This window comes from Asparagus officinalis, chromosome 7 (genome assembly GCF_001876935.1).
Source record: "Asparagus officinalis chromosome 7, Aspof.V1, whole genome shotgun sequence".
Taxonomy (NCBI): Eukaryota; Viridiplantae; Streptophyta; class Magnoliopsida; order Asparagales; family Asparagaceae; genus Asparagus; species Asparagus officinalis.
Window position 1 is genome coordinate 28959889 of NC_033800.1, and position 16185 is coordinate 28976073.

Sequence of the window (16185 nt, forward strand, 5' to 3'; positions counted from 1 at the left end):
TAGAATCTTAGGAATTATTTAACCTGCTTGATATCTTAAAATGATGAATCTATATCTGTTCTTGGGGACATCTTAGGAGTAGTGCTTTTTTTGCAGTGGTCCATGAACGCGAGTTTCATTTGCCATATGAATGGTGTATGTACAATAATTTATTCAGCCATTAATGCCTGAGATTTAGAAAGTCAGAAACCATGTGATAGAATCACTTTCATTCAAAGAAACACTCACACACTTACAACCAACTCAACATAACTCAAGGACTTCACTCTGTCATGAGACTGAGCAAGGATAGAGCTATGATATAGGATAGCTAGGACATGAACTTTAACTATTTTGAGAACGCTCACTTCAGATTTACATTTTCCAGTGTATAATTGAAGATTTCTCTCTATCCATAGGAAGTAAATAGCAGCAGAAAATACAATTTTCTTCGCCTTCTTCATTTAAGAACTCCCACACAAATGCACAGAAAACCAAAGTATCACCCAAAGACCATGAACAGGCTCAAAACTGAAATTTCAACCACTCCTTAATAGAAATCCCTACAGAAGACGAGAATGATCTTAGGAATAGTTCTTACATTATGGTTGTGATAGAATCCTATATTACTGTTATTGCACATGAACATATATGAAAACACGAGAATTTTAGAATTTTGTTTCTTTTAGTTCCTTTTGACCTTGTTTTCTTTAGATGTCCAACTTTTGTTACCCGGAATCTCATATCATGAAGCCGTACCCGTACCTCACATGTACCCCTACCCAAACTTCATGGACACTCCTTGGATTAAAACACTTTTCATTCACTTCTTGGACGTACATCCTACACTTCATGTCTATTTCTTTGAGCTTGTTAGACATGAGTTTGTTTCAGCCCTTATTCAAGTTAAAAAAACTATAATTTAAAAGGATAGTTTGAGTGTCTAGTTAAAATACAAGCAACTTCTAATTTACAATAATTAACACAAGAAAGGAAATTTAAAAATATGATTGGAATTTAAATTCAAATAACACATGAATTGAAAAATAATAATGATCTCATGTAAATTATTAATTTCAATATCTATGTAGCCGTGTTCTTGTACCCTACATTATTGGTACCCATACATATTTCCATGCAGCGTAGTGGCCAAATAGATATGTTCATTAGTTTTCATTTGTCTTCAGAGACTTTATATTCATGATAGTTTGTTAATGTTATATCTTTTCTTCATATCATGTATTGAGGTGTAATAAGATATATTTAAATTGGTAGAAGACTGATGCGAAACGGGACAGGGGGTCTATTAGAATCAGCGATTTAAATTGAATAAGGAACCGTTTTGCCAAAATTCATGATCTTCGGCAGGAAATTAACTTAAAACGATTAATGTGCCAGATGGATTTTAATAAGACTTGCAACGATAATCATGAACAATTCCAATCTCAAACAATTCAATTGTCGGACTAATTATCATTGCACAAGTTCTAAGATCAATATCAAAGTTGCAACAGTCACATGTTCGGTTTCTCTCAACTCACAATTATACTCTAAGCAATGAATATAAGATAATAGTTTAGAGGTGATATACTAATGCAATTAGCTAAATAAATGAGATTAACAGAAAATATTGAGTCAAGAGAAAACGAAACCTTCGGACTCAAACCTAAATGAAATGGATCGGATCTGATTCAAAGCAACCCAGATCTGACTTCTCTGTTCGGAGCAGCTTCGATCTGAGGAGAGGAGGATGAGGGCTGCTCCATGACGAAGGTCGATGGCGGAAGGAGGCGAACTGGCGGCGGATCTGTTCGACGACGTGGGGCCGCGAGCGGGCGGCGGGCCTGTTCGACGACGAAGGCGAACGACGACACGATCGGAGTTGTCGGCGGTGTGGCAGAGGGCGCCGGTCATCGGGGTAGCTGTGGACGGCGGCGAAGTGTTAGTGGGCTGATAGGGGTGAGCAAGGGGAATTTGTTGGGTTGCCTCTGAGTGGATTTCAGTGATCTCTGCAGGCGGTCAGAGGTGGAGGAACGACAGGTGGAGGGGAAGGATGAGGGGTTTTGTTGGTGGGGTTTTGATTCTGGCGGTGGATCTTAGTCTATAGGAGAGATGAACGAGAGAGGGGGGATCTCGTCGGCTGGGGCTTGGAGCTTGAGTTGTTTTACGTGGAGGAGAATAGAGAAGATCTGACGGCTGAGGAAAGAGAAAGAAGAAACAGTTTAGGCTTATGGTTTCACACCCATGGTTTCATACCAAATAAGCTAACACAATTTCATTTCAATTTTCTATTTTTTCATTGATATTTTCTTCTCATTACCAACCATGTTTATAAAGAGAAAATTACAGATTTCAATTCCCTCAAATCACTCAACTACTAAATTTGATCAAAATTCAAAAATTCAAATTTTGAAAATTAAAATCCTAGCAAAAATAGAAAAATCACTCAAATCTCTCACAATTATTAACTACCAAATTAAACAACAATTCAAATTTTAAATTTCAAAAATTCAAACTACGCTAAAATGGAAGGTTGTCAATTCTTGTTCTCATCATTCACCCCGGGTGGGAGAAAACTCGACTCCGTCGAGTTAACTGCAGAAACTTATCATCTTTAATATACTCTGCCTGCATCTTAATCTATCATCAGTTATTTTCCTGTATCTTAAAATATTAGCTAAATTGCATTGTAAATTCATCATCTAAAATATTATCAAAATTCACTGCTATATGGGTGAATATATAGAAGTGGAATAAAGTGAAATAACTCTTAGTAACAATAGGCTAAGGTCAGGTTTATATTAGTGGACTGCCAATAATATTTGTGAACTGCTTAATCAATCAATATTGAGAATAGAACTATGACCAAATTGATAATACAAATGTTGCCATTAATTAGTTCAAGAGTTGGAAAAGCTCATAACTATCATGTCAAATCTTAAACAGTTATAAATAAACTGTATTGGACAAGTCCAAACCATCTAAAATAGCAGCATTAACAATTTTAAATTATGTCCTGACTCCATATCATTCATTCCAGTTAATAATGTATTTATTCAAGTTAGCTCACTGATTCTCCAATATATGACCAATGCAATTCAAAAAAATAATAATGTGAATCAACTCAAATGATTATGATGAAATGCAGACTCGAACAATACGATCAATGACAAATGTAACTCAACGAAGTGTTTAACATGCATGACATCCTCTATCTAATGGAATAATTAGGCGTTCCTTCGTTAGTATGAATAACAAATTTTCTATTCTAACAACGATGATGAGGAACATGCAAACAAATGCGTGAAGGTCCAAGGATGAGTGTTTTTGTGCACTTAACATGAGAGAAAAAGGAAATGAAAACACTTGTGCTAAAACTTTTATCCCTTATCACTTTATTTTCCCAAAATGAATAAGTGTTTGTGTGAGTGATTGTCGGAACAATGCATAGGGGTTTGACATCTGATATGGTAGCTATTTCACGATGCTCAATTTGGGATTCAACTTCCATACAAATATCTAAGTGACTCATTTTAAGAACCGAATCAGGAACGTGTTGGGTGTCATGTTGGTCCGAGAGGACTTCGTGGGAAACATCAACAGCGTTTTCTCGCAGGAGTTGGTTCAGGAGGAGTTGGAGTTTCAACTTTAAGAACAACTTCAGGGATAACATCAGTGGACTCTGTGTTCAGAGGGGTAGTTTGGGGAATAATCGGAGTGTTATCATTGTATGAAATTTCAATTAACTCCGTAATTGCAGGGGTAGTTTCAGAAGAAATGGAAATGCATGGTTTGTCAATTTTAGTATCCCGGAACCTCTTAACTGAGTTAGATTCTATCAAATCTACGGCCTGGTTAACGGTTTCCTTACGAATAGATTTTGATTCCGTTATAGGCAGGAGGCATTTCTTTCTTATCTCATCGATCAATTCTTGCAAAGTTAAAGTTGGTAACTCACCTCTAATATACCTTGATATTTCGAACTTACCATCAAAGATTGGTGGATCAGGCACAGGTTGAGGTGGGGGTCGATGAACGATGTGCCCATGACCTTGATCTTGCGGAGGCGGGGTTGTAACATGAGCTCTTTCGAGCCTAGTAAGTATTTTGCTGGTGTCATTCAGGGTCTCACGGGTAGCTCTGCTCTCCTGGGCTAAGTTACCTATTTTTCCGCTTAGTTCCTCGAGTTTCTTAAGAAGCTTGGAAGACATGTTGGACTCACTAGATGATTCACTGGAATTTGTTTGAGCAAATAAAAGACTCAACTAATCTTAAAAAAAATAAAATAAAAAATTTTCTAACCTAGAACCATGCTCTGATACCAAAAATGATGCGAAACGGGACAGAAGGTCTATCAGAATCAGCGATTTAAATTGAATAAGAAACCGTTTCGTCAAAATTCATGATCTTCGGTAGGAAATTAACTTAAAACGATTAATGTGACAGATGGATTTTAATAAGACTTGCAACGATAATCATGAACAATTCCAATCTCAAACAATTCAATTGTCGGACTAATTATCATTGCACAAGTTCTAAGATCAATATCAAAAATTCCAATCTCAAACAATTCAATTGTCGGACTAATTATCATTGCACAAGTTCTAAGATCAATATCAAAATTGCAACAGTTACATGTTCAGTTTCTCTCAACTCACAATTATACTCTAAGCAATGAACATAAGATAATAGTTTAGAGGTGATATACTCATGCAATTAGCTAAATAAATGAGATTAACAGAAAATACTGAGTCAAGAGAAAACGAAACCTTCGGACTCAAACCTAAATGAAATGGGTCGGATCTGATTCAAAGCAACCCAGATCTGACTTCTCTGTTCGGAGCAGCTTCGATCTGAGGAGAGGAGGATGAGGGCTGCTCCATGACGAAGATCGATGGCGGAAGGAGGCGAACTGGCGGCGGATCTATTCGACGACGTGGGGCCGCGAGCGGGCGGCGGGCCTGTTCGACGACGAAGGCGAACGACGAGACGGTCGAAGTTGTCACCCGGCGGTGTGGCGAGATGGGTGTCCAGTCGTCGGGTAGGCTGTGACGGCGGCGAAGTGTTAGTGGCTGATAGGGGTGAGGGCAATGGCGAAGGGGAATCTCTTAAAGTTGGGCCTCTTAGCAAGCAGGGGAGCATGGCGGCGACTATTGGGGAAGGGAGACACGACGGACTGGTTGTTGAGGTGGGTGGGAGGCGAGAACCCGAGCGAGCGCGACGTTTTAGGGTGGTGGACGGTCAGGGATCTTGCAGGCGGTCAGAGGTGGAGGAACGACAGGTGGAGGGGAAGGATGAGGGGTTTTGTTGGTGGGGTTTTGATTCTGGCGGTGGAGCTTAGTCTATAGGAGAGATGAACGAGAGAGAGGGGGATCTCGTCGGCTGGGGCTTGGAGTTTGAGTTGTTTTACGTGGAGGAGAATAGAGAAGATCTGACAGCTGAGGAAAAAGAGAAGAAACAGTATAGGCTTAGGGTTTCACACCAAATAAGCTAACACAATTTCATTTTAATTTTCCATTTTTTCATTGATATTTTCTTCTCATTACAACCATGTTTTTAAAGAGAAAATTACAAATTTCAATTCCCTCAAATCACTCAACTACTAAATTTGATCAAAATTCAAAAATTCAAATTTCGAAAAATTAAAATCCTAGCAACAATAGAAAAATCCCTCAAATCTCTCACAATTATTAACTACCAAATTAAACAACAATTCAAATTTCAAATTTCAAATTTTAAATTTCAAAAATTCAAACTAAGCTAAAATGGAAGGTTGTCAATTCTTGTTCTCATCAAAGACATTCCCCATCCACATTCTTTTCATGAAATTCTTTTTGGGATTCATGAGAAATCTGGATTTGCGTGCTTCGTGCATTTGGTAGATATGTCTCACTTTTGGAATATGCTATAGTAAATAGTTTTCCTCTGTTTTGATTTGAGAACTTTTCATTATTCGAATCCAGAACTTCTATCATATTTTTTCTAGAGCGTAACAGTTTCTATCGTCAACATGCTGAGCCATTTTTTTTGTCATCCTTGTTTTTCCTAATAAAACACGGCAGGATTCCATATCCGCCAATTGACATCATTTTTCTTCAATGCAGCTCTTCTCTATTGAAAATCATACTTAAAATGAGTTACCTCACGCTACTGAATCAAGGCATGTGATACGCCTTTTTTGTTTCTTGCCTTTAGTTAGCGATTAAGAAGTAAATATTTCCAGTGTAAATGTTGGAGACTTTTTTGTTGATATCTATTTCACTATTCCTAATACTTGTTTTTCTTATGAAATAGATTGCCAACCAAGGTCCAAGGCAACCATGGCATGATTTACATTGCAAGATTGAGGGCCCTGCAGCATATGATATAATGACAAATTTTGAACAGAGATGGGGAAGAGCTACAAAGTGGCGAGATTTGAGGAAGAAAGTTAGACATTGGCATGATGATGCTTTGATAAAGCTTGAAAGAATTTCATGGATAATTACACCCACTTCTGGAAAGTCTGATGCACATGTTTCAGAAGAAGAAGATCCTGAAAACTGGCATGTTCAGGTTTGTGACCTTCTATTACAAATTCTCTTTCGCACTTTAGTCTTATTTAAAACTTAAATCAGAACTACTATCATCGTGTCAGATCTTCCGCTCAATTGATTCAGGTTCAGTAATAGGATTCCCAAAAGTTGTTCAACAAGCTGAATTGAAGGTTAGCTCGACCAACAATATTTTCTTGTAGGGTTAATTGCGGATAGACCCCTGTACCATCACTCAAGTGCAGATTGACCCCCTGTTGTTCTGTTGTTGCAGATAGAACTCCTGTACTATCGCCCACTTGCGGATAGACACCCTGAGTGAAAGTTTTCGACCTTTTACTCTCAGGAAGTCGATTTGTCAAAACAGCAAGTTTCCTTTTCTTTGAGGATAAAAGAGTGAAAATTTTTCACTCAGGGGGTCTATTTGCAACAATAGAACTATATGGGACCTATCCATAACTAGGCAATCGTACATCGGGTCTATCCACAATTAACTCTTTCTTATGTGAAAGGGTTTCTGCAATAATAAGAGTCAATTTACTCATTATTTTGTAACTTAATGTTTTGAACGCATATAGTGCATTGCGTTGTGTTGCTGCAATCAGCTGCGACAAGTTAATAACAGCAGGTTCATTGTTTTGTGCTGATTAAGAAGTCTTTTCATTTTTTTGCAGAATCTTGTATGTGCAAAGAATGTGACGATAGACAAGAGCATACATAATGCATATGTGAAAGCAATAAGATCTGCACAGCATTTCATATACATAGAAAATCAGTATTTTCTTGGATCTTCTTATAGCTGGCCATCATACAAAAATGCAGGTAACTTAAGTGGGATAGGTTTTGTTCATTATGCTGATTAGGAAAGGTTTTATAGTCGATCAAGTTTCATTTCTATAAAACCTGATATTTCAGTTGCTATATGCAAATGCTAATTCTTATTGTCTTCATAAACTGAGGGGGATTCTAAAATTTTAACAAAACACCGGAACTTTGTGGGTATTGTGCAAAACCTCCCCTGAACTTTGTAAATCAGAAAGAACCATTGAACTTTAAAAATTGTACTTAACCTCCTAAACTATTTTAAATTCACATAAATGGTGTTAATGATAGAGCAAAAGGTCTAGACTGCCCTTGTTCATTTTTCACTTATCCTTACTTGACATTGATGACATAGAAGTCATATATGGTTAATACTGTTCAAAAGTTGTCCTGTAGAGCACAGGCAATTGTAAACTAACTTCTCTTTTAAATGGCTAACTACCGGAGATCACTTTGAGACATTCAATTTTTCATTCAGGGCCAAGCCTTTCTTGCAATTGATAAACTTGTTATCATTTCTGTTTTTATGTTTCTGGACAGCTATTTAGACTGATACCGGCCCTACAAACTCCATCTGTTGTTGTGCATGTCTGTCCTTGATGTTTTGCTATTTTGCAGTGCCTTTTATTGTGCAGTGACATGCCTTCTTTTAGCTTCTCTTGGTTTAGAGCTAATTTTCTTTTCTCTTAGCCTGTGCATTAATATAGATTCGTCTGCATTAGGTTCCTAAATTAAATCTATATCTATACTACTATAAAAAGAGGATTGGGGTGTTAAAACTTTTAATTTTCTTTTTTACCCTTTCAGATTTTGATAAATTCTATCCATGTCATTATCTCTAATTAATCTTTCATTAAATAAATATAACCACTTATTAATTATGCACTCCTCACCTTCCCAAATAATTATAATTATCAATAATATTATAACTATTAATTGTTTAAACAATAAAAAATAATTTATAAAGTATGTATACACAATTATTAGTAGTTGCCAATTAAATTATTATTATTTATGAATTATAATAAAATAATTAAAATAATAGTATAAATAGAATAATATATTACTAAATACTATTAAGAATTATACTATAATTCAATAAGCAATAAATTAAATAGAATAAATTTTGAATCTCATAAATAATGTAATTATTATTTTAATAATATCACATAAATTACGAATTACACTATTTAATTAGTATTATATTATTAAATAAATTAAATACATAATTTAATATTATTTTTAGAGTATTTTCTCAAAGATTATTACATGATACTGAATAATCTTAACTTGGTAGTAATTGATAACTAACGTTTTCACGAAAAAATTATTTAATACTAATAATAATGCTATAATGTTAATGACATAATAAAAATTTATAAAATATTTACAGTACTAAATTATTTTAAGAGCATAATTAAAAAATTAAATTAGATAAATATTTTATAGTATATAGACAGTATAACTATTTTATTACTTGAACTAAAAACTATAATAATGAATAAGGAAAATTATAGTAAACGCCCATGAACTTTTAGCATTTGCAGTAAATAAACCCATTAAACTTTTGTAGAAAGGCCTCAATATCTTTTAGATAAATTATACCAAACCCCTAATAATTTTTAAAATACCTTTTTATGCCATTTTCTAGTTCTAATTTATGAGGATTATTTGCAAAATTTAGAAAGTAACTGGGGGTCTTATTTGAAATAGAAACGTCATTAGGGATTCAGTGTAATTCTAAAAGTTCATATGAGTTAAAAGTTTACAAGGGTTTAGTGTAATTTACCCTATTAAATAATTATAATAAAAAGTAACTATTATAATATGTTACAGGTATCAAGCGTAACTATCTAGGGAACATCATGAAAAAGCTAGCAAGATTAATGTAACTTAGTTAATTTAGAATTAAGCTTATAATTTTCAAGTTGGAGGGGCATATTTAAGTAAGGGCTTGTTTGGTTATTTCCTAAAAAACCAAAAAATAGAAATGAAAACCAAGAAATCTCAAAAAGTACAATTTCACACATTTCCATCCCTAAAACTCACCCACAACATCTAATAAAATATTATTTTTATCTAACAACTCATCCACCACATCTAATAAAAAATTATTTTCATCCATAACATCACTCAACTCATCTCATCTCATATTTAAAAATCACTTACATCATCCAATAAGATTGTGACAACTCATCTCATCTCATTAACATTTCATTTCTTTGTTTTCCTCCCAAAAAGCTACGAAAACAATTTCCTTAAGTGTGAGTCACATCATCCAATAATATAATGACAACTCATCTCATCTCATCTATTTTCTTATTTTTAAGAAATAACCAAACAAAAGAAAACAACCTATTACAAGAAATAGGTTTCTTATAATTCATTTCCTTATTTTTTCCGCCAACCAAACAACATTAAAACAAGTTTTCTTAAAAAATCACTCTCATCATCCTATAATAAGGTGACAACTCATCTCATCTCATCTCCATTTCTTTGATTTCCTTCTTTTTTTAGCCAACCAAACAATCCCAAAACCTATTTCTACCTATTTTTCTTAGAAATAGGTTTCCTTTTCTTTGATTTCCCTCTTTTTTTAGGCAAACAAACAGCCCCTAAAACTACTTTTCTTTTTTGCTCCGTCACAGATTTTCCTTCCATTTGATAGCAATATATGGCAGTTATAGATTATAATCTACACGTTTTTCGCTGTCAAATTTTGTTCATTACATAATCGGTTCTGTTTGTATAATGTTTCAGCTTCATGTTATATGTATTTAACTAGACTTGATCTCTTTTCTCCAAAAAGAGACTCAATGCTAATATCTTTTCTCTCTTCAGAAAATTTTGACCTGAATACTTGTTCACTATGCACTATCTTTTATTTGGACATTAAACTAACATAAAGTCTCTACTTAGTTTTTATTTGTGTTGTTGGAACTAGGTGCGAATAATCTGATACCAATGGAACTGGCTTTGAAGATTGTGAGCAAAATCAATGCACATGAAAGATTTTCTGTGTACATTGTAATACCAATGTGGCCTGAAGGAATTCCTAATGCTGCTGCTGTGCAGGAAATTCTTTATTGGCAGGTTAGAAGTTTCTTTTATAGGAATGCTTATAGATGTTATATTTCTGAAGTACAATAGTTAGAGGACTGTCTATGCTATCAAATGATCGATTTTCTTTATGGAATTTAATAGAGAAATGCTAGTATTTTCCTCCTTGCGTCCAAGAAAGATTATGCATTGATTTCAAGGTAGAATAGAACATGGGATGGAGCACTCACTTTAACATAAACTGCAATTATGTTCCAAAAGACTCATTTTCCTATAATAACCATGTTATGTGGAGAATAATCATGTAAGATCATGTAAGATTATTATAAGTAAATCATTTTCCTATAATAACCATGTTATGTGGAGAATAAACTGCATATTTCTTATAAACGAATCATCTGTGTCACTATTATTGTTGTCTCTCAAATGAAGGAAAAATTGTTTCTTAAGAAAAATTTACTTTTTCTCTAGTTTGAAATACTTGATGATCATGTCTAATTGCTCTAAATCAAATATAACGTCTGACAGGGACAAACAATGTCGATGATGTATCGAGTTATTGGACAGGCACTGGAGAAAGCAGGTCTTTCTGAATGTAATCATCCACGAGATTTTTTGAACTTTTACTGTCTTGGTCGGCGCGAACCAGAACTTAAAGAAGCATCATCATTGGCGAATAATCCTACTGACAACAGTGCACTGGTATGTCTTATCATAATTCTTGTATACCTACTTTATTCTTGAATTAACTGTGATATAGTATATAAAATGGTAAATCGCCTCTCGTCCTTTTGGTATCTGATTGCATTCTTTAAACTCTTGGCATGTCTTGTTTTAAATGCTTTTAAAACAAGACATTGAAAATCCTTTTCTTTCTTTTTAATGCCTTTCAGCCCCAGAATTTCTATTTTTCTCTGTAACTATTATTTCTTCTAAAACTTATTGCCTGCATAATCTAAAAGTAGTGAGTTTGTGGACAAGAACAGTGTGGATAGAAATAGCAGCGCAGAGACTTACAAGAATTTTTTTTTTGGGAGGGGGAGGGGATGAGTATACCTTTTAAGAGTCTATGAGACTTAAAAAATCATTTAAAATTGGGTAAATTTCACTAAACCCCAAGAAGTTTGGGCACTTTTCATTTAGTCCGTAAAATGTTGAAATGTCCTAGGTTGAACGCATACGGGTGCAGAGAAGAACACAGACAGCGGACACAGCAAATCTGTGAAAGACAGGATACGGGGACATTGATATAAATACATATGTGCTTGCATATATGTATCTATATATAGTATTTACATTAGATCAAATATTATATTAAAATACTTATAACATTTGTATGTTTTTTTACTATCTTAGAAAATAAAAAATTAGGTTAAATCAAACTAAGAATTAAGGTCTAACAAAAAAAGTTTAGTTTTGATCGCATGAGCAATGATGAGTAATTTTCAAATCTCTAAGTAATGGTTTCGGTTTTCGGCTTCCAAAACATATTGGTTTTGAGCTCGAAATACCAAAGAATTTAGTTTTGGATTATAAGTAATAGGGAAATAAAGTTTTGCTTTGAACCTCACGTATCCATGGCGTGTCCGCGGAGAATCCATGTCCGACAAGTGTCCGACATGTATACAGCACCCAAAACGAAGTGTCCACGTAACGAAGTGTCCACGTAACCTAGGAAATGTTACCCCAGTGAGTTTAGCTTTTTCACTTAGCCCCTCAAAACATAATAGAGCATGTTTGGAAATATTGTATCATGTAGATACAATATTATTTGCCCAGCTAAAATTGTAAGATATGGGTGGATAGAAGATTGCGAAAATCAATTACAAATTTTGTAGAGCATATGCAAGCAACATGTAGACACATTGATATTGTCATCCTAGGATGATATTAACTGCCAATATACAAGATAAAATTTGTTAACAGTAATAAATATTAGAAACCATTTAGTATGACTACTTATTATGTTATTAACAAAAAATACCTTCAGAAAGTAAATACTTTCTGCAAAACTTTTAATTAGTTGTCACTTGTCAGAGCACGTCATAGAACTGGTATTAATTAGATTGTTTTATCTTCCCTGGAACTTCCATAAGCTGTTATTGCTCTCTAGGTCTTTCCATACTAGTTTAATACTTCTCTAACCATAATAATTTACTTTCCTTCCTTTTATTTGTTTTTTCTTTTTTTTTTCCAGCGTTCTACTCAGAAGTTCCGCAGATTTATGATCTACGTCCATGCAAAAGGGATGATTGTGGATGATGAATATGTAATTGTTGGATCTGCCAATATTAACCAAAGATCTATGGACGGATCAAGAGATACTGAAATAGCGATGGGTGCTTATCAGCCACACCGTTCATGGGCCAGAAAAGGTAGCCATCCACGTGGACAGGTATGAACTGTTTCTTAAATTACTTTCAATCACTTGAGATATACAGTAAGATATGGGATAAAAAGAGTGTGCTAGTAGGAAGTTAGAGATTGCTCGGTTTGCATTGAGAGTAAAATGAGAGAATAATTTGAGGTAGTTTGTCATACTATGGAATGGACGTCATTAAATGCACTAATTAGAAGAAGTGATAAAATATAAGTCATAGAAAAAGAAAGGCTAGAGGTATGCCTAACAGAATTAGGTCTGTTAAAATTGACGCGATAATGATTAACTTATAGGAGGAGGTTGCTCTTTACAAAACAAAGGCGAAGAGAAACCTTTATGCTGGACTCAAATTTCTGAAGTTGAGTCGTTTAATCAGTATACTCTTATTGAAGTCCATAAGTCAGCATATTAAACTTGTTCAATGACAATCATCTGCTAAAGAAATGAGGATGGTTAATGGTTTTAGTTGAAATAGAAACCCTAATCTTATTATGAGATCTCTTGGGCTTATATAGGCCCCTACACAACTTACAAATAAGTCCCTAACTAATACTAATATGTCAACACTCCTTCTCAAGATGGGCGAAAGATATCTACTAAGCCCATCTTGTCACATCCTCTAATCATATCTACTGAGCTAAGTCCTTTAGTCAGACAATCTGCTGCCTGGTCCTTAATCGAAACATGACTTAGCTCCAGTAGTCCACTATCCAACTTCTCTTTGATGAAGAACCTATCGATCTCGATGTGTTTGGTTCTATCATGCTGCACTAGGTTGTTGGCGATACTGATGGCTGACTTGTTATCACACAACTTCATCTTAGCTCCTTGATCCAGCTTCAGCTCCACCAGCATACTCTTCAACCATAGCAACTCAGCAACTCCTAAGGTCATAGCTCTATACTCTGCCTCAGCTGTCGATCTCGCCACCACCGACCCTCCTACAAAGATACAATATCCTGAGGTGGATCTCCTGTCATCAGCACAGCTAGCCCAATCAGAGTCACAATAGCCCTCAATGCTCATGTGTTCATTCTTCCTGAAGATTAGCCCTTTTTCGGGGGCATTCTTCAAATACCTTAGAATCTGGTACACTGCGTCCATATGATCCTTCCTTGGATCATGCATGTAGCGACTCACTACGCTCACTGCAAAAGAGATATCGGGACGTGTGTGACACAGATAGATCAACCTGCCCACCAGCCTTTGGTATCTGTCACGATCAACTGGTTCTCCAGTTTCAGCACTCAGCTTAAACTTCTGGTCGATCGGTGTAGTTGCAGGTTTGCATCCTAATATTCCTGTCTCTTTGAGAAGATCCAGTACATACTTTCTCTGGGATAGGACGATCCCCTCCGCTCCTCGAGCTATCTCTATTCTAAGAAAGTATCGAAGCAAACCAAGATCTTTCACCTCGAATTTCTTACCCAGTCTCACTTTGAGTTGGGCAATCTCCTTCTCATCATCCCCTGTAATAATCATATCATCCACATATATTACAAGTAAGGTGATGTGACCTCCACTTCTTCGAAAGAACACGGTATGGTCGGCCCTGATCTGCTGGTACCCCATACCAATCATAGCCCTCCTGAATCTGTCAAACCAAGCACGAGGAGACTACTTTAGCCCATAGAGAGATTTCTTCAATCTGCAGACATTTCCCACTGTCTGATCTGTACCGAATCCTGGTGGTATCTCCATGTATACCTCCTCCACTAGATCTCCATGAAGAAATGCGTTCTTCACATCTAGTTGGTGTAGCTTCCATCCACCATTTACTGCCAGAGAGATTAAGGTCCGAACAGTGCTCATCTTTGCCACCGGTGCAAAAGTCTCATCATAATCGATGTCATATGTCTGACTATACCCTTTTGCCACCAGACGAGCCTTGTAGCGTTCAACTTGCCCATCTGGATTCTGCTTCACAGTGAAGACCCACTTACATCCAACTGCTCTCTTTCCTTCTGGTAGTTTTACTAGCTCCCAAGTACGGTTCTTCTCAAGAGCCCCTAGCTCCTTGTGCATAGTCGTTTTCCACTTTGGGTCCTTCTTAGCAACCTGCTAATTGTTAGGTATAGTAACAGAGTCCAATGATGCAATGAATGCTCCATGTGCAGGGTGGATATTAGAATATGATACAAACTGGGCAAGATCCCAACCATATCTATCGGGAGGATGTCCCGCATTGCTACGAGTGGTCCTCCGTACTGATATTAGTGTGGGAGGAGTAAGGAGAGGAATGATATCACCTTGAGAGGAATCTGATGATGGTGTAGATGTCTCAGGAGTCGGGGCAGGCGTTGATAAGGGACTTGGCACTAGTGGCACTGTAGGTACCGTTTCTGTAATTTGCTTTCCCTTCCTACTATAGGTAAGTAGCTCTCCCTGAACCGTGGGCCTAACACCTCTTGTCTCCTTATCCTCTTCTTCTTTATTCTCCTGCTCCTCAACCAATTCTCCTTCCCAAGGAATCGTTAGAGAAATCGATTTCTCCATATTATCCTGTCTCTCACCATTCTCCCCTTCTCGTCTCATACTTCCAGTATTGGGCGAGTCACCAACGGATGAGGGTACCTTCTGTGTGTAATATGGCTCAAATTCACGAACAGTCTTTTCTCCACCGGGCTCCAGCAAACATATCCCTTTTGAGTAGCAGAATATCCCACAAAAATGCACTTCACCGCTCTAGGGGCAAGCTTCCCGACTGATGGTCTGTTGTCCTTCACAAAGCACACACGAATCCCACCATTATCTCCTTTCAATGTCTCACACGGAGACTTCCAATCCAGTACTCTCGAGGGCATTCTGTTGATCAGCGCCGCTGCAGTCAACACTGCTTGCCCCCATAATGTTTCTGGGACATTCATGGAGATCATCATACTTCTAGCAACCTCTAAAAGATGTCTGTTCTTCCTTTCTGCTACCCCATTCTGAGCTGGTGTGTATGGACACATAGTCTGGTGTTGTATTCCCTGAGATGATAAGTATTCTCCAAACACTCTGTTGGTGTACTCTGTCCCATTATCAGATCTCAATACCTTCACCACTGCTCCATATTGAGTCTGAACATTCCTATGAAAGTTTTGAAAGCAGCCAAACACTTCACTCTTATTCTTCATCAGGTATAACCAAGTAACGCGAGAGAAGCAATCATTGAAGGTAACAAAATACTTGTATCCATTCATAGAACTTGTGGAACATGGCCCCCACACATCTGAATGTATTATATCAAATGCATAAGAACTCTTATGATCAGAACTAACATAAGAGCTTCTAGTAAGCTTTCCCAACTTACATGCATCACACACAAATTTCTCTTTATTTACTTTCTCAAATAAAGATGGATACAACCTACTTAAAACACCGAAAGAAGTATGTCCCAAGCGTTTGTGATGAAGCATCAACACACTC

At 36.3% G+C, this 16185-nt stretch overlaps 1 protein-coding gene across 1 annotated transcript in view; it reads left to right on the plus strand.

Moving 5' to 3' along the window:
- Window positions 1-16185, plus strand: part of LOC109848830 (phospholipase D delta-like) — a 37215-nt gene that overhangs the window by 18253 nt on the left and 2777 nt on the right. The window contains exons 5-10 of the mRNA XM_020418527.1: window positions 6274-6534; window positions 6617-6685; window positions 7187-7334; window positions 10279-10427; window positions 10923-11096; window positions 12592-12789. Coding sequence (XP_020274116.1) covers window positions 6274-6534; window positions 6617-6685; window positions 7187-7334; window positions 10279-10427; window positions 10923-11096; window positions 12592-12789 — 999 coding nt within the window. The remainder of the gene's footprint in view (window positions 1-6273; window positions 6535-6616; window positions 6686-7186; window positions 7335-10278; window positions 10428-10922; window positions 11097-12591; window positions 12790-16185) is intronic.